Source organism: Scyliorhinus torazame, chromosome 17 (genome assembly GCF_047496885.1).
Source record: "Scyliorhinus torazame isolate Kashiwa2021f chromosome 17, sScyTor2.1, whole genome shotgun sequence".
Classification (NCBI taxonomy): domain Eukaryota; kingdom Metazoa; phylum Chordata; class Chondrichthyes; order Carcharhiniformes; family Scyliorhinidae; genus Scyliorhinus; species Scyliorhinus torazame.
Window position 1 is genome coordinate 185,667,557 of NC_092723.1, and position 19,479 is coordinate 185,687,035.

At 42.2% G+C, this 19,479-nt stretch overlaps 1 protein-coding gene across 3 annotated transcripts in view; it reads left to right on the forward strand.

Annotated features, from left to right (window-relative positions):
• abcc1 (ATP binding cassette subfamily C member 1 (ABCC1 blood group)) overlaps window positions 1-19,479 on the forward strand; it is a 114,161-nt gene that overhangs the window by 40,733 nt on the left and 53,949 nt on the right. For all 3 annotated transcript variants that reach the window (XM_072481852.1, XM_072481853.1, XM_072481854.1), the window contains exons 6-12: window positions 5,664-5,725; window positions 8,217-8,348; window positions 8,477-8,710; window positions 11,848-12,025; window positions 12,837-12,998; window positions 14,823-14,915; window positions 18,658-18,861. In XM_072481852.1, the coding sequence (XP_072337953.1) occupies window positions 5,664-5,725; window positions 8,217-8,348; window positions 8,477-8,710; window positions 11,848-12,025; window positions 12,837-12,998; window positions 14,823-14,915; window positions 18,658-18,861 (1,065 nt within the window). The remainder of the gene's footprint in view (window positions 1-5,663; window positions 5,726-8,216; window positions 8,349-8,476; window positions 8,711-11,847; window positions 12,026-12,836; window positions 12,999-14,822; window positions 14,916-18,657; window positions 18,862-19,479) is intronic.

The window sequence follows — 19,479 nt, forward strand, 5'->3', positions numbered from 1 at the left end:
AGTTCGGATTACAGTTTTTTCCTAAATTAATTTACAATAATGTGTGTGCAGGGAGCTGGGAGTATCTACTAAATGGGGAGATTTGCTCCACAGAGTGACAACAGGAATTTGGCGAGAGTGGCAATTTGGTGTGGGGAGGGGGAGAGGTACCACAAAAAATTAAACCATAGAGTAAATATATCCATATTCAGTAATCAATTGGATCTGAAATAATTTAATTCAACAATGAGAGGTATAGTGACGTGATCTGTTGCCTGTAATTCATGTGTAGTCAGGATATTGGGGGGAACTGGTAAAGTAGATGGAGAGTAACCATTTCTGTTTGTTAGGGCATGTCGGACTATGGATTGAGCCTAAAAATGAGAGTCTGATGTTTCGGTGTGAATTGGGAAACACTTGCGAAGGATGGTAAAATTGTTAAACTTCTACCAATGCAGTTGATGCTAGGCTAATTGTTAATTTTGAATCTGAGATTGATAGATCTCTTAACTGAAGGTATTATGGGGAATGGATGGGTATATGGAGTTGGGTCAGAAATCAGCCATTATCTCATTTAATAGCAGACCAAGCTTACGGCTAACTGACCACTTCCTGTTCCTATATTCTTAACTCCAGAATTCTTGCGCTCGAGGTAATCCTGTGTCAGGCAGTGCCTCTGTTGCTCAAGCTCAGGGTGTACAGTCACTGCTGGGAATATGGGAGGCTGAGAATTTCCTGGTACGATGGGGGAGGTCATGCGAATCCTGGGGGACTTTGGGAGCTTCTCGGGGTACAAGTTGAACGTGGGGAAAAGTGAGCTGTTTGTAATCCTCGCTCGGGGTCAGGAGGAGAGACTGGAGGAGCTCCTGCTAAAGATGCTGGGTAGGAGCTTTCGTTATTTAGGTATACAGGTGGCTAGGAACTGGGATGCCCTGCACAGGCTCAATTTATCTCTGCTTGTAGAGCAGATGGAGGGAGACTTTAAAAGGTGGGACATACTCCCGCTTTCCCTGGCGGGAAGAGTGCAGACTGTGAAGATGACGGTTCTTCCCAGATTCCTGTTCGTTTTTCAGTGCCTCCCCATTTTCATCCCCATATCCTTCTCAAAGCGGGTGAACAGGATTATCACGGGATTTGTGTGGGAAAACAAGACCCTGCGAGTCAAAAGATTGTTCTCGGAGCGTAGCCGGGGAGGAGGGTTGGCACTACCGAACTTCTGCAGCTACTATTGGGCAGCTAATGTGGTCATGATTAGGAAATGGGTAATGAAGGAGGGGTCGGCGTGGGGGTGGCTAGAGGCGGCGTCATGCAAAGGCACCAGTCTAGGGGCACTAGTAACGGCACCGTTGCCGTTCTCGCCGGCAGGATACACCACAAGCCCGGTGGTGACGGTGGCACTGAGTGTCTGGGGTCAGTGGAGGAGGCATACGAAAGAGGAGGGGGCCTCAGTTTGGATCCTGATATGGAACAACCATAGATTTGCTCCGGGCAAGATAGACGGGGGGTTTCAAGGCTGGTATAGGGCAGGCATTAGAAGGATGAGGACCTGTTTATAGAGGGGACTTTCCCTAGCTTGAAGGCGCTGGAGGAGAAATTCGGCCTGCCCCCGGGAAATGCTTTTAGCTACCTCCAGGTCTGGGACTTTCTCAAAAAACAGGTGGGGACTTTTCTGCTGCTGCCCCCTCGAAGGGTACAGGACAGGGTAGTGTCTGGCATCTGGGTAGGAGAGGGGAAGGTGTCAGACATATACCAGGAGCTGCAGGAGGCGGAGGAAGCCTCAGTGGAGGAGCTGAAGGGCAAGTGGGAGGAGGAGCTAGGCGATGTGCTAGATGAGGGCCTGTGGGCTGATACCCTGGGCTGGGTGAATTCATCCGTGTCATGTGCCAGGCTCAGTTTAATTCAATTTAAGGTGGTGCACCGGGCTCACATGACGACGGCAAGAATGGGCAAGTCCTTTGGGGTGGAGGACACGTGCGCGAGATGTGCGGGGAGTCCGGCGAACCATGTCCATATGTTTTGGGCATGCCCGGCGCTTAAAGAATTCTGGCAGGGCTTTGCAAGGGCTATGTCCAGGATTTTGGACACGCAGGTGAAGTAGAGTCCAATAATAGCGATATTTGGGGTGTCGGAGGATCCGGGAGTGCAGGAAGCGAAAGAGGCCGAGGTGTTGGCTTTTTCCCCCCTGGTAGCCCGGAGACTGATCTTGTTAATGTGGAGGGACTCAAAACCCCCGAGCGTGGAGACCTGGGTTAGTGACGTGGCTGGGTTCTTCAGCCGGGAGTGAATAAAGTTTGCCTTGAGAGGGTCCTTGCTGGGGTTCTCCAGGCGGTGGCAACCTTTCCTTGACTTTCTAGGGGAACAATAAAATGTCAGCAGCAACTGGGGCGGGGGGGGGGGGGGGGGGGGGTGGTGTCTCGTTAATGTGTATTTACGTTTTGTATAATGAGAACCACCTAATTTTGTTAAAAAACTTTGTTTATTTTTCTGTTATGTAAAAATTTTGGTTGAAAAAAGCTTTTAATAAAAAAAAAAAAATTTTTTTAAAGAAGAAAATTTCCTGGTACGTGCTTTCCAGGATAAATTCTGAAGGATAGCGAGTGGGTGGTCATTCTGCAGGTTCGGAAGAGGCAGATAAGGCAGGGAGAAGAGTTTTGTTTTCCCTCGGTAGGTTGTAAGTCTTTGGAACTCTTCCTTAAAAAGCGGTGGAGTAGAGTCTTTGAATACCTTTAAGGCAGAGGTGGTTAAATTCTTGATAAGCGAGGGTGGCGAAAGAGAATGTGAGCAGTTAAGACAAAAGGTAACCCAAGAGTGGTTTAGAAGCACATACATGGTGGTGCAAGAGTGGGGCCGATTAAGGACCTCTTGTGGAGGCAGAGGGCATTAATATAAGTACTTTGCATTTATTTTTCCTGGAAATGAGGATGGTTCGATGTGTCATAACGGCGCAGGAGGTTATTGAATCAAATACAAATAGAGGATGTATTTAAAAGGATGCCAGTCCTCAGAAGTAGAACTGTCAACTTGTATGGATTGGAAGAATGCAAGGTTACTGAAGCAAGTAAGAAGATTAGAAACTGTTGAAGGCCTGACCACATTCTTCCAATCCTCCTTGGATATGGGGTGTTACCAGAGAACTGGACGATGTAAATGTCACACCCGTATTCTAAAAGGAGAGACGGATAAGCCCACAACTCCAGTTCAATCAGTCAGTAATGTATTAAACAATGAGGAGAATCGTAATGAACCTCAGCAGGATGTAGAATGGGTAAAATGATAGGCAAATGGCTAGTGAAATTTAACAATGACATGTATTGGTAGAAAGAATGAAGGCCATATGAATGGTAGAATTTTAAAGGAATTGAAGAACACAGCTTGGGTGTATGTGCACAAATTATTGAAGGTGACACGACAAGTTGAGAACGTGTTGAGAAAGCATATGGGAGTTTGGGCTTTATTAATGGAGGTAGAAACATCAAGCTATTTATATAATAGTAATCCGATCTCAGCTGGCACAATATTGAACATGGGCACCAGACTTGGAAGGACATCAAGACCTCGGTGGAAGAGATTTTCTTGAATGGTACCTTGGAGATGGGACTTCGGTTATGTTATGAGACTAGAGATGCTGACATTGCTCTCCTCGGAACATAGCAGGTTGAGAGGGTATTTAATACAAGTGTTCAAAATCATGAATACTTTTCAGTAGTGTAAATATAGCACATTGCCTGAAAAAGGTGATGGTGGCAGATGCAAGAACATTTAAAAGCAAATTAGATTAAATACTTACTTGACGGGCTGTGGGGAAAGAGAAGGGGACTGACAGCTAGTCAAAGAGCTGGTACCACGGACAGAATGATACAGCAGAGAGGGCCGTTCTGCGATTACTATTTTTCTTTGTTGCCAATTACGAATTACTGTGCTGGAAAACCAAGAAGCTTCTGAGAGACTTAGTTTTAAATTTTCCGATACTACAGTTCGTACTCTTCATTACATCAAAACCTCAGTTATTCTTTTTTATGGTAAGAAGTCTTACAACACCAAGTTAAAGTCCAACAGGTTTGTTTCAAACACTAGCTTTCGGAGCACTGCTCCTTCCTCTGGTGAATGGAAGGAGCAGTGCTCCGAAAGCTAGTGTTTGAAACAAACCTGTTGGACTTTAACCTGGTGTTGTAAGGCTTCTTACTGTGCTCACCCCAGTCCAACGCCGGCATCTCCACATCATTCTTTTTAATGTATTCCACACAATGTAGAAACAAAGCCTAGCAATCTGGGTTCTGGAAAAATCCCATGTAGAGCATTCATGTGAAAATGTAATCCTGATGTTGTCGATAGAGGCAGTGACACGTAGTCTTTGGCACGATATAAACCCGAGCACTCTGCTGCGGTGTCAGTTCCTATTCAGCAACTCTGCCAGCTACTCCCCAGTGTGACATTTCTCAATTTCATGCACCTGCTCACTCTTCAAATTAGATAACTAGAGTTTTCACAGATGTCAATATTTGTCATTAAATGGATTGTAAGAGTATCAAATATTTTTGGTTCTCAAGTATGGCGGCCATTAAAACACTGGCACCTGCCTGACCACCTGTACCAACTGCTGAACATCCAGAGCTGACTGTTCCAGAATAAACAGCCAGGACAAAGTGATAAAAGCTAACCTATTAGGCAATCTGCATCCTATCTTTTTAAAGATAATCTGGGATCACCAAATGCCAATATTTGCTCCTGAGAAAGTTGTACAAATGTGAACACATCAAGGTACAAGCTTTGAGAGTTGCATTCCACATGGAACTATCCATTTAATGAAAACTAAGCAGTCAGATCAAAGTATGATTTGATTTAATGTAATTTTAGGATGGAAATCCTAATGGAACAAGATTATATTCTAAGGACAAAGCTTGGGCGTCTAGTTTGCCACAACCATCATTTCCGATACTCCTCCTTTTGGCAAACACAGGAATCCAATACAGCACAAATAGCACAGTAAAACTATTTAAAATAATTTCAAAATTACAATTTTCCGTAGTCATTTAAGTGTAAAGAAATCAGTATGAGCTTTTAAAGTATTAAAAAACTTTAACATACCCTGATGTAGCTTTACTTGACATCCAGTGGCGAATGCAATATGAATGATAAACAATCTGGCGCACTCAAAGGCAACTGGTTTAACTGGCTTCCGTTGTGTTGTAAATGCTGTCTGTCCGATGTATTAACTGGGTATCACCTCATTCTTGGGCTTAGCTCGCTCGTGTTTATCTCGTTACCTGCCATCCCACACTGAAGAGAGCTTATATTTTAGAAACACTATTTCTAAATGCCGAAAATTCTGCCAATTATTTAAAGTTATTTGGATTGCTTTGCGTTCTTCCAAGGCATGAATATTAACAAGCCGTTTTACACTATTTGCCGTCCCATGAAATTGTGCCTTTTTACTTCCGAAATCCTTTTAATTAGTTTGTTTGAGTGCAGAAAATAGGATTGTAAGGGAATTGTTTCAGTTGAACAGCAATGCCCTCCTGTTTCACTGCGCAGCTCATTTCCTGCCATTATTTTGCGGCAGCTTCTTTTAATATTGTAAACCCACAACGTTCTTTTTTTTTTTCAGGGACTTTCAACTTAAGCAGAGGATGTATTGGTTGGATTTCACTTTTGTTGAGACAATAACATTTTTTTTCTTTATCTAGAATCTTTGCCCTGAGCTAAGTGCTCCCTTCCTGTCCAGGATAACATTCTGGTGGTTTACAGGGTTAGTGGAAAACACTCCTTTTGTTATATCACTTATTTCTAATGTGCATAAATTTTCTGTTAGTAATTTTGATTTCCGATTAATTTATAATGTTTCAGATGGATATGGATTTGTGTTGTTCGAGCAATGCGGCGTAATCTATTAATACGTATTGCATATGTATGCATTTTATCTGGCACACTACTGTGCTGAAAATGCAAACAACAGTCACGGATGTTCCTGACTAAGAGTCTAAAGTGACGAGTGGAAATATTTCATTCTCCTCTAATCAACTGCTAATTAACTTGAAGCTGTATTTTTAGCAAACAAAACTTGGACATTGTGAATTTAAAAACCACAATGATTTACTACAAAAATAGAATAATGCATTACATCGTCTTTGCAGTTCTTCTGAAACTATACTTCTCACCATTCCATACTTAACACTATGGGAGGTTAGCTGTTTGATGAAACCAGTTTGTATATTCCTCATTTTGTTCATCAGAAATTATAGTTTGTTCTCGGTAATAATGATAATTGCTTATTGTTACAAGTAGGCTTCAATGAAGTTACTGTGAAAAGCCCCTAGTCGCCACATTCTGGCGTCTGTTCGGGGAGGCTGGTACGGGAATTGAATCCGCGCTGTTGGCATGGTTCTGCATTACAAGCCAGCTATTTAGACCACTATGCTAAACCAGCCCCTCTCGAGTATAAAGGAAATTGTAAAGTAGAAGGCCTGTCACTTAATACTCCAAACTGAAGTTCCCATTATCCTCTAACCTCCATAGACTCCTCCTTCGATAACAGTTAAACGTTGAACTAATTTTCTCACTAAGCAGCATGTATGTGCAGACACACAGCAGCATGGGAGGTACCACAGTCATTTTTCTGTCCACAAAGATGGAGAAAAAAAACTGGCTGCTCTCCAATAAAAGAGAATTTAACCATCATCCCTGGACACTCAATGGCATTGCCATTGCTGAATCCCCTACTGTCAACATTCAGGGGTTACCATTGACTGGAAACTAAACTTGCCTATCCATATAAATAATGTGGCTCCAAGAGCACGGCAGAGGCTAGGAATTCTGCGGTGAGTAACTCATGTCCTGACCCCAAGCCTGTCCACCACCTACAAGGCACAAGTTAGGAGCGTAATGGAATACGCTCCACTTCCTGGATGCGTGCAGCTCCAACAACACTCCCAAGAAGCTCAAAACCATCCAGGAGAAAGCAGCCTGCTTGAATACTACCCTTTTCACAGACATTCAATCCCCTCTCCCCACCACAGATGTGCAATGGCAGCAGTTTGTACCGTCTACAAGATGCACTGCAAGAACCTGCCAAGCCTCTTTGGGCGACACCTTACAAACCCAGAGCTGCTACTATCTAGAAGGACAAAGGCAGCAGAAGCATGGGAACACCATCAACTCCAGTCACGCATGATCCTGATTTGGAAATATATCGCCGTTCCTGCATTGTCTCCGGGTCAAATCCTGGAACCCCTCCCTAACAGCACCATGTGTACCTACACCACATGGTCACAAGGCTATTAGGGATGGGCAATAAATTATTGTCTTGCCAGCGGCTCCCACATCCCAGGAATGAAAAGGGGACATTGCTGTGCATTGAGATTTTCTTTGCTGGAACTGATAGAGATCTAATTCTTTTTTTTCCAATTTAAGAGGCAATTTAGTGTGGCCAATTCACCTGCCTGCACATCTTTTTGGGTTGTGAGGGTGAGACCCACACAGACACGGGGAGAATGTGCAAGCTCCACACGGACAGTGACCAGGGGCCAGGATTGAACCTGGATCCTCAGCGCTGTGAAGCAGCAGGGCTAACCACTGTGCCCCTGTGCCATCCCTGCTGAAGTAGATTATTGTGACCTTGGAGAGTGTGCTATCTTAGCCATAGTATATAAATGTTAAATCAAGCAAATCATAACTTCTTAATATTATGTCAGCTGATTTGCAAACAATGATTCATGAAATTGGCTTATTAGTGCACTTAATTTGAAGAAAAAATTGAAGGCAATGAAGACTCTGTTTCCCGCCCAAAGTAAATAAATAATTGTTAATTTCTCCAAGTAGAAAATGTTGTACAACCATTGTTGACCTTTAATCACCTGTTCATTCCGAAGTTGTGACCAATGTCTCTTCAGTTTAGTCAATATTGTTTCTGCTTTCAGAAAGTTGATTATTGTAAAGTGATTAAAGTGAAACTGTAATTTTTGTTTGAATATTGGCAGTGATGCAAAAGTAATGTTTTAATTTTACATTAGTCATATAGTTCCTTGGTCTGTAGACATTGGAGTATCCGCTTTCTTCTTCTCTGTTTCTGTTGCATTAATATTTCTTTCAGTTGTGTAGTTTTTCAATCCCATGCTGCCCGTCCCATTTTGTGTACTTGGTTAGCTTTCAACATAATCCTCTGAATTCCTCCACATTTATGGCTCTTGATCCAAAAATACAAGTGACCCATTAACGTGTGATTTCTTGCATTACTTCTTCAGGATGACAGTTTTGGGATATAAGCGACCATTGGAGCCAGGTGATTTATGGTCCTTGAATAGGAAGGATAAATCTAAAGCGATTGTCCCACACCTTGTTGAAGAATGGGAGAAAGAATGCGCAAAGAATACCACGTAATAGATATATTTGTAAATGTTACTCTTGACTAAAAGTAGTACAGTTTTTACATGGTTTCTGTAAATTGCGTTCATTCTTCTTATGCTCCAAGTAACTTTTAATAATCTTCGATTTCCTTTTTCAGTTGGAAAAGACCAGGTGAAATGGTTTACTCTCCTAAGAAGAACAGAACCAAAAAACAGCACGAGGATACTGGGGAACCTGATGAAACACATGTATTTATTTTAAAGAAGAAAAAGAATTTGCAACCTTCACTGCTGAAGGCACTTTGTAGAGTCTTTGGCCCATACTTTATGATGAGCTTCCTGTATAAAATCATTCATGACTTGTTGATGTTTGCCAGCCCTGAAATTCTGAAGTAAGTTGCACAAGAGTTTGCAAAATAAAATGATTGCTGTAATGTTCTTTGTTGGACACTTACTGATATCATCAGTTGATCCATACTGATGTATTTTAACCTGAGCCCACGTGTGTTTATGACACTAATCTTGCAATGTAAGTCATAAGAAGTAGGCTACATGAGCCACTGAAATGGCTTCTCCAAGGTCATGGCCAATCTCAATCCACTTGGTGCCCAAAAGTCTATCGACCTCTGTTTTGAGTTGAATGAGCATCTACAGCTGAGTGTAGCAATTTCTCCTCTATGCAATCCTGAATTGCTGACCCCTTAATTTGAGACTGTGACCCCATGTTCTGATTCTTCAACCAGAAGAAACATTTTCTCAAGGTTAAAAGCCCCTGAAATATTTTACATGTTAACTTGCAGGTAAAGCACGGTAGTACAGTGGGTAGCGCTGTTGCTTTACAGCTCCATGGTCCCAGGTTTGATTCCCGGTTTGGGTCACTCTCTGTGCGGAGTCTGCACGTTCTCCCCGCGTCTGCGTGGGTTTCCTCCGGGTGCTCCGGTTTCCTCCCACAAGTCCTGTTATCTTTCTTCTAAACATCAATGAATATATACAGTGCCTCCCCCCATAGGACAGCCCCCTCAATTCGGAAATCAATCTAGTTGCCATTAAGTATTTCCTTGAGTAAGGAGACCAAAGCTTCACACAGTACTACATCAATATCATGTATGCATAAATGTAGTAAGGAGTTCTTCACACTCTCACTCCCATCTCTCTGTAACAAAAACTAACATACTGTTTCCATTCCAAATTATTATTATTTTTTTAATAATCTTTATTGTCACAAGTAGGCTTACATTAACACTGCAATGAAGTTACTGTGAAAATCCCCTAGTCGCCACATTCCGGCGCCTGTTCGGGTACACGGAGAATTCAGAATGTCCAAATGACCTAACAAGCACGTCTTTCGGGACATGTGGGAGGAAACCGGAGCACCCGGAGGAAACCCACGCAGACACTGGGAGAACGTGCAGACTCCGCACAGACAGTGACCCAAACCAGGAATCAAACCTGGGACCCTGGAGCTGTAAAGCAACAGTGCGACCCACTGTACCACTGTGCTTTACCTGCATGTCAACTTTCTGTAATTCATGTGAAAACCTTGGTGTCTCTGAGTGCAAACAATTTCCACTTTTTAATTTTCTTACCAAGTGGATAACATCACACCTCACCAAATTGTAATTCACCTGCTGTGGTCTTTGCCAATCATTCAATCTATCTATAATCTCTGTGCAGCCTCTTTGTATCTTTCTCGTCACTTATTGTCCCACCTAACTTTGCAACGTCAGCAAATTTACAAGATGATAATATGGATTGTAAATAACTGATCCTTGTTAGTCACAGCCTGCCAACTCAAAATCAATTTGTCCTTACTCTGACATTCTCAATCCATGCTAATATATTACGCCCTATTCCATGTGTACTAGTTTTGTGTAATAACCAGTATGTGACACCTTACTGAGTGACTTTTGAAAATCTAAGTGTACTCTTACCCATTTAACTAGTTGTGTCCTTAAAAAAACCTCAAACACTCTCTCCCTTAAATCTGTGTTTCATATTATGCATTTTATTCAGCAATAAAAGAATATTTTGTTTTGGTTATTTTTAGTTTCGAATAGGAGGTGAAGCTAATATGTTTAAGGACGAGTTCACACAAGTTCTGAACTTTTAAGTTGAAATCTATCAACAAAGCACACAATTGTTTATTGTCTTCAACAAAAGACAGCTTGTTTTCAATTTTCCCCCTACACACATTACAAAGTGACAGTTTTGGTGATAATGGTTCCAATGTCAGGAATTTACTTGTGCTTTGGCGAAAGCTGCAATAAAATACCGAAAAAATGCCACGATGCAAGTCCGGCAGATTTGTGCCTGAGGGGGAGGGAAGAGGAGAAGAGAAGAGGGAAAAAATGTGGGGTTTGTCTTCCCTGTCTGCGCACTGAAATGGCAGTACGGATATCAATTGATACACCACGCAGGAATAGCTTACATTTATGTAATGTCCTGATTACACAAGATTTTCTTGGTGAACTTTACAAAGAAATAATGAGAACGGATCCCAAGCCATGGAGAGCAGTTTGGAAAAGTGAATGAATTCTACGGTGAAAAAAATGGAGAAGTCGGGAGGCCGAGTGACTTGGGAAGGGAGGTTCCAGAAGGTAGGCACCAAGGTCGCTGATGGCGTTACCACCAGTGATGTGGCAATAGATGGAGGATGTACAAGAAACTAGATTCTTAAGACCGAAGCGTGGTCAGAGGGGAAGTATGGAGGAAATTGTAAGGCCGATGAGGTATTTCAAATTTGATGCATTTGAGGGACAGGGGACCACTGTAAATTGGTGAGGATAGGTGATGTGTGAGTGATCGGATATGTATGGCACCACTTTTTGACCAGTTGAAGTTGGGGACTACAGGTGATGGGAGATTAGTAAGGAGAGCATTGAGGTAAAGTATTCTGGCTTGGGCAAAATTCCAGATGGAAAGTTGTGGCATAGTGAAGTCTAGATGGTGTGGAGAGGAGTGTTCGTGCAAAGGTGGAAATAAGTGGACCTCATTGAAAAGGAAGTGGAGTAGGAAACTTCGCCTGGGATCAAACACGCTGGAGTAGGAAACTTCGCCTGGGATCTAACACACTGGAGTAGGAAACTTCACCTGGGATCTAACACACTGGAGTAGGAAACTTCGCCTGGGATCTAACACACTGGAGTAGGAAACTTCGCCTGGGATCTAACACACTGCCCACATTGCAAGTGGTTTGTTCAGTCTGAGTTGCCTGGGAATGGATGACACCATGGTCAGGGGAGCTGAACTTGTGGTGGATAATTTCCTGCTTGAGGCTCTTCTAATGCTGCTTTGTGAAGCAAGTAGTATAATCAAAATTGATCCTTTTATTTTCATGACCTCTGCAATATTTCTAGACGAAGTTAGGGACTCAATTGAGATATAATAAAAGTTCTGAATCTAAATCAGTGGCACAATGTAATATTACATTAATCTATTGTGAAATTGGGCAACTAATGTTTCTGTTGTTCGCCATATTGCATATAAACATAACTCTTGGCATTTAATCCATTTTTTGTTCTTTTAACAGATTGCTGTTGCAGTTTATCAATAATGAAAATGCTCCCGCCTGGCAAGGCTACTTTTATGTTATGCTGCTATTTTTATGTGCACTCATACAGACTCTCATCCTCCATCAATACTTCCAAATTTGTTTTGTTACTGGAATGAGATTGAAAACTGCTATTATAGGAGCCGTTTATAGAAAGGTATGAATTCATTCTACAGCCTTGTTAGTGTGACAAAATTGGGAACAAAAACACACGCTAGTGCTCTCTGAAGTCTATTGTAATGGTATAAGGTGAAAATATTAAACTGGAGGAAGAATTATGAATCAGTACTGGGGCAGATACATGGAGTGGGATATCTGTAGTTTTGTCAAGTAATCTAATGTAAAGTATTAGAAGTTGGCAGCCAGTTGTCGATTTAAGAGGCGATGTGGAAATTTAAATTTTTCAATTTTATCTGGCAGTTGTATTAACCATTTGGAAATTAGTAATTTAAAATATTCCCAGGAAAATAAGGGGAGGCACGGTGGCACAGTGGTTATCACTGCTGCATCACGGCGCTGAGGACCCAGGTTCGATCCCAGCTCCGGGTCACTGCCCGTGTGGAGTTTGCACATTCTTCCCGTGTCCCCACAACCCAATCCAAAGATGTGCAGTATAGGTGGATTGGCCACTCTAAATTGTCCCTTTAATTGGGGAAAAAAATCATTGGATACTCTAAATTTATATTTTTAAAAAAAACATTGATGAGCCTTGAGTTTATCTTATTTCTGTAAGCAGAGAAATCCTAATGAGGAAAAAATGTATATCTAATGATGACTGCTTTTAAAAATGTATTTACCATTGTAGAATAATCGCTACATATTTCGAAATGATCGCTATAATTTACCTGCCTGAACATATACGACTTTAACTTGTAGTTTCAGCAGAAGTATCCACGTTTTATTGTATATGCTCTTTGCATTGCTTCGAACATGTTTGGAGTAATCTGTTTTCTTTGTTCTGTACTAAGGCCCTGGTTATTTCAAATGCAGCAAGAAAAACATCCACAGTCGGGGAAATTGTAAACTTGATGTCTGTGGATGCACAAAAGTTCATGGATTTGATAACTTACTTAAATATGATCTGGTCTGCACCACTTCAAGTGATCCTGGCTATGTACTTCCTGTGGCAGGTAACTAATTTGATGGTCACTAAAATTTATTTTGCCCTCTGCACATTATTAAGACGACATTTATCGAAGATTATTAAATTGTTTGTATTTTTAGATATAATCGTAGAATTTACAGTGCAGAAGGAGGCCATTTGGCCCATCGAGTCTGCACCGGCTCTTGGAAAGAGCCCAGACCTCCACCCCATCCCCGTAACCCCACCTAACCTTTGATTAAATTGTTTTAGTTTGTTTTATCCGTATTGGCTTTACTCTTCAGATTCACTTGCGCTATTGTACCACTGTCTGAAGGATTCAGCACTAGCCTGCTATAACGTTTATAGAAACAGAAGCAAAAACATTGGCGACACGGTGGCACAGTGGTTAGAATCATAGAATTTACAGTGCATAAGGAGGCCATTCTGCCCATCGAGTCTGCAACGCCCCGAGGAAAGAGCACCCTAGGGCAGCACGGTGGCGCAGTGGATTAGCCCTACTGCCTCACGGCGCCGAGGTCCCAGGTTCGATCCTGGCTCTGGGTCACTGTCCATGTGCAGTTTGCACATTCTCCCTGTGTTTATGTGGGTTTCGCCCCCACAACCCAAAGATGTGCAGGCTAGGTGGATTGGCCACGCTAAATTGCCCCTTAATTGGAAAAAATGAATTGGGTACTCTAAATTTTAAAAAAGAAAGAGCACCTCACTTAAATCCACGCCTCCACCCTATCCCCGTAACTCCACTAACCTTTTGAAGTCTTACATCACCAGTTTAAATGTTTTGGACACGAAGGGCAATTTATCATGGCCAATCCACCTGACCTGCACATCTTTGGACTGCGGGAGGAAACCAGTGAACCCGGAGGAAACCCACGCAGACACGGGGCGAAAGTGCAGACTCCATGCAGTCACCTGAGGCCGGAATTTAATCCGGTTCCTGGAGCTGTGAGGCAGCAGTGCTAACCACTGTGCCACCATGCTGTCCAATGGGAATATGATTCCCATCTCTGTATCCTGGGATCAGAGGATTTACATCAGGGAGACATTACTGGGAGGTGGGGGTGGTGGAGAAGACAGAGTGGGATCTGGGAGTGTCCCGACTCCTTGGTTAGCACTCACAGCCTCACAGCACAGGGACCTGGGTGACTGTGCAGAGTCTGCACGTTCAACCCGTGTCTATGTGGGTTACTTCTGGGTGCTGCGGTTTCCTCCCACAATTCAAAGATGTGCAGGTTGGGTGGATCGGCCATGCAAAATTACCCCTTTGTGTCCAAAGGTTAGGTGGGGTTATGGGTTTGCGGGCGAGTGGGCCTAGGTGCGTGCTCTTTCGGAGGGTCGGTGCAGACTCGATGGGCAGAATGGCCTCCTTCTGCAGTGTAGGGATTCTATGTGTAATCATTCCTTGAGCCCATTCAGCCAGATCAATTATCTATCTTTGATTTATATTCCTTATTACCCTTGCTAACAAAATCTATCAATCTCACTCTTGAAATTTTTTATTGACCCAGTGGAGTTTTTCAAATCCAAGTTTGGTAGAAGTCTTTTCATAGAACTTTTATGAAAAGAAATTTTATCTGTTGTGAAATTTCTTCAAATCTACATGTGTTAAGTAACAGCATGTTGACTCTTATAGAAAAGCGGACTTGGGTTAGCTTAAACTTTACTGGAAGAATTGAGATCTAATGTAACCATACGTCAAATATCACTTTCTACTTAAAAAAAAAAAGGTTTCAGTATTACGAATGATATAAATTTAGATGTCAATGGTTTTCATTGGCATATATAGTGCAAGATTTCAAATGTTTGGGTAAGTAATAACTATTCACAATTTTAATGTTTTTGCACTGTTCAGAACCTTGGGCCTTCTGTGCTAGCGGGCGTGGCTGTTATGGTTCTTCTGGTCCCTATAAATGGTGTGATTGCAGTGAAGACAAAAAACCTTCAGGTACAGTGACACACCAAAGCAAAATACAATATCTGAAATTAAGATAGAATATTCTGGAAATACTCAGGTCAGGCAGCATCTGTGGAGAGAGAAACAATCACTATTTCCGACTCTAAACGTTTTTATAGGTATGTAAAGAGAAAAAGACTGGCAAAAACAAATGTTAGGTCCGTTGCAGTTTGATATTCATAACGGGGGAACAAATTAAATGGCTGAGGAACTAAACTTGTATTTTATTCATGTCTTCCTTTGTCACCCACAGAAGCAATGTACCGGAAGTTCTGAAAAAACGCAGGTTTTAGTGAGGAGCTGAAGGAAATCTGTATTAGTAGAGAAATTGTTTTGGGGAAATTGAAGGCGCAAAATTTTCAGGGCTTAATGATCTTCATCTCCAAGTACTTAAGGAAGTGGCCCGAAATAACATCCATTGGTGGTCATTTCCAAAATTCTTTGACCTCTGGAATGGTTTCTACAGATTGGAGGATAGCTAATGTAAGCCTGCTGTTCAAAACGGGAGGTAGAGACAAAGTAGGGAACTATAGACCAGTGAGCATAATGTCGATAGCAGGAAGATGCTCGGGTCTGCTATTGAGTATTCCATAGCATAGCATTTAGGAAGCAGTAGTGTAATCAGACCAAGTCAGCATGGATTTATGGAAAATAAATCATGCTTGGCAAATTTGTTGGACTTCTTTGAAGATGTCACTAGTAGAGTTGACCAGGGAGAACCAGTAGAGTGATTTATTTAGACTTTCAGAAGGCTTTTGACACAGTCTCACATAGCGGATTACTATGTAAAGCAAAAGCGGAGATGGATAGAAAGCTGGTTAACAGGCAGGAAACAAGAAGTTGGAATAATTGAGTCTTTTTCCGATTGGCAGGCAGTGACTAGTGGGTTACTGCATGGATCTGTGCGAGGATCCCAACTGTTCACATTAAAACGTATTATCTCCAAATTTGCAGATGATACAAAGTTGGGTGAGAGGGTGAGCTGTGAGGAGGATGCAACAATGCTTCAGCGGGATTTGGACAGGCTAAGTGTGTGGGCATATGCATGGCAGATGCAGTATAATGTGAATAAATGTGAGGTTATGTGCTTCGGTAGCAAAAACAGGAAGACATTATTTGAATGGGTGTAAATCGAGAGAGGTGGATACTCAGCAAGACCTTGGTGTCCCGTGCATCAGCCGCTGAAAGTAAGCGCATGCAGGTACGGTAGGCAGTAAAGAAGGCAAATGGCATGTTAGCCTTCATAGTGAGAGGATTTGAGTATAGGAATAGGGATATTGGACATCTATTGGATGTTGGTGAGGCCACACCTGGAGTATTTTGTGCAGTTTTGGTGTCCTGATCTGAGGAAATATGTTCTTGCTATGGAGGGAATGGCAGGACTGTCCTGTGAGGAGAGGCTAAGTTGGTTTAAGGGGCATCTTGACAAATCCATGAATAGAGGGATACGGACCCCGGAAGTGTAGAAGATTTTAGTTTAGACGGGCAGCATGGCCGGCGCAGGCTTGGCAGTCCGAAGGGCCTGTTCCTGTGTTGTACTTTTCTTTGTTCTTTGGTTAGAATTATATTCATTGGAGTTTAGAAGAGTGAGAGGGGGTCTCTTAGAAACTTATAAAATTCTAGCAGGATTATACAAGGTTGATCCAGGGATAATGTTCCCGATGGTGGGGGAGCCCAGAACTAGGGGTCATAATTTGAGGATAAGGGGTAAACCTTTTTAGGATTGGATTGGATTGGTTTATTGTCACGTGTACTGAGGTAAAATGAAAAGTATTGTTCTGCCTGCAGCTCAAACGGATCATTCTGTACATTAAAACAAAATACATGGGCAGCACGGCGGCGCAGTGGGTTAGCACTGGTGCCTCATGGCGCCGAGGTCCCAGGTTCGATCCCGGCTCTGGGTCACTGTCCGTGTGGAGTTTGCGCATTCTCCCCGTGTTTGCGTGGGTTTCGCCCCCACAACCCAAAAGATGTGCAGGCTAGGTGGATTGGCCACGCTAAATTGCCCCTTAATTGGAAAAAATTAATTGGATACTCTAAATTTAGAGAAAAAAATGACAAGTAAATACATAATAGGGCAAACATAAAATACACAATGTAAATACATAGACTCAGACATTGGGTGTAGACGTAGAACATACAGTGCAGAAAGAGGCCATTCGGCCCATCGAGTCTGCACCGACCCACATTAAGCCCTCACTTCCACTCTAACCCCATAACCCAATAACCCCTACTAACCACTAAGGGAAATTTATCATGGCCAATCCACCTAACCGGCACGTCTTTGGCCTGTGGGTGGAAACCGGAGCACCCGGAGGAAACCCATGCAGACACTGGGAGAACGTGCAGACTCCGCACAGACAGTGACCCAGCGGGGAATTGAACCTGGGACCCTGGTGCTGTGAAGCCACAGTGCTATCCACTTGTGCAACCGTGCTGCCCTAAAGTGTGAAGCTTACAGGAGTGCAGTACTAAGTTGAGGAGATGTGCGGGAGTCAAACCTGCAAGAGAACATAAAAAAGGAAAAAGGTTAGTATTAGAATTAATTTTTAAGAGATTAGTACGGTTATGGGTGGTGGAAGAACAGGATCTGTGTGAGAGCTCGCAGAGAGTGGGCACGCTCCGGCGTCATCTACTGAACTGAGATGAGGAGAAATTTCTTCAACAGAGAGTGGTGAATCTGTGGAATTCACTACCACAGAAAGTAGTTGGGCCAAAACATTGCGTGATTTCAGGAAGGAATTGGGTAACGCTCTTGGGGCTAAAAGGAGGCTGAAAGGGCCGAATAGCCTACTGCTGCTATGTTCTGTATCAGTTGAATACCTTTCATCAAAACTGAAGAGAAAATATTTTGAAGAGAAAATAATATCAAAGGGAAGATTGTAATCAGATTGAAAGCACGAGGGATTAAATTGCGCACAAAAGCCAAAGAGAGTAGTAATGGTTATGTAAAGAAACACAAGGTGCATCCAGGTGATGATTAGAAACCGTCTGAATGAAAGATGATGCAATAAAGAAAAAGACCAGATCAAACGGGCAAAAAAACTTACAAAACAATGGAAGGCAGAGGTTATAACCTCAAAAGTTGTTAACTCAATATTGAGTCCAGAAGCCTCTAAACTGCTGAGTTGAAAGATCAGTGTTCCTTGATCCTGCATTGAGGTTCAGAGGCACACTGTAGCAGACTAGACTGAAAGGTCAGGGTGGGAGCAAAGGGTCATAGTTGCATATGGAGGTGTTCTGCAAAGTGGTCACCCAGTCTATATTTGGTCTTCCCAGTGTAGAGGAGGCAACTGTGGGCAGTGAATACAGTATCCTGTCCCTTTATCTCTTTCCCTTCTCGCCATCTAAGGCTACAAATGCCCTTTCCAAGTGAAACAGTGATTCACTTGTACTACTTTTCAATTTAGTACATTGCATTCGTAAAAGATGTTTTGTTCTATGACAGCTTTGTCATTGAATCTCTCCTGCCCTCTGCCCTATCCCAGATCACCCCTTTTAATTCTTCTTCCCTCCCCACCTTTGCCGTCTGCACAGCATAAAACCAATCACATTTCTACTTTTTTTGGGTGTTCTGAAGAGTGACATTAGCTTTGTAATGTGAACAACTGTTATCTCTCCATGTATGCTGCCAGTTCAGCTGAGTATTTCCAACACTATCTGTGTGTTTTTATTTTATGAAACTTTTATGTTGGACTGATAAACATGCCATTTTTAATTTTGTAATATTCAGGTGACGCAGATGAAAGAAAAAGACAACCGTATCAAATTGATGAATGAGATTCTAAATGGAATGAGAGTATTGAAGTTATATGCCTGGGAGCTGGCGTTTAAGGAGAAGGTGCTGCAAATTAGACAGAAGGAACTGCAAGTGCTCAAAAGTGCTGCCTACCTCTCCGCAGTTTCAACGTTCACGTGGGTCTGTGCACCATTTCTGGTACGTAATGCAATCTGTGGAATGTTTGGGAATGGGGGTTGGGAAATAAACTAGTCCATAAAATTTTGGTTCAATATATAGATGTGTATATATATGGATTTGTTTTTGTGAAAATTGCAGTGCCTTCATACTAGTCCATGAACAATTTGGGCATCATTGATTTGAGCTGGAATGGGAATAGCACAAAGTCTGACAAAAAAAAATTGAGTCTAAGCCACAATTTAATAACTGTGTGCATAAAGATATCTCTTCAAAATAATAATGTTCACAGATTTATTGAGTATTTGATAATTATTGACCAGAATTAAACATGCTCTTATTAGCCACACTTGGAACAACACTTTGCAAGCTCACCAGCAGACTGATTGGACCGTATTGAATTCTGTCTCTCTTTGAAATCATTCTCCTAGATACTTTTTCAGTGTTAACTAATTTTTCTTTCTTGTACTTGTACAGTGACTTTCGCTTTATACATTCTAATTGCTGTCAATCAAATCTTTTGGCTGAAGATAGTTACAGAAATTCATGAACTATTCAAAACGTCCGAATGAACTGTGAAGTTGTTTCCATCACTCTAGAATTATATCTCATTCCTATTAGTTGGGAGTTATGGGGATA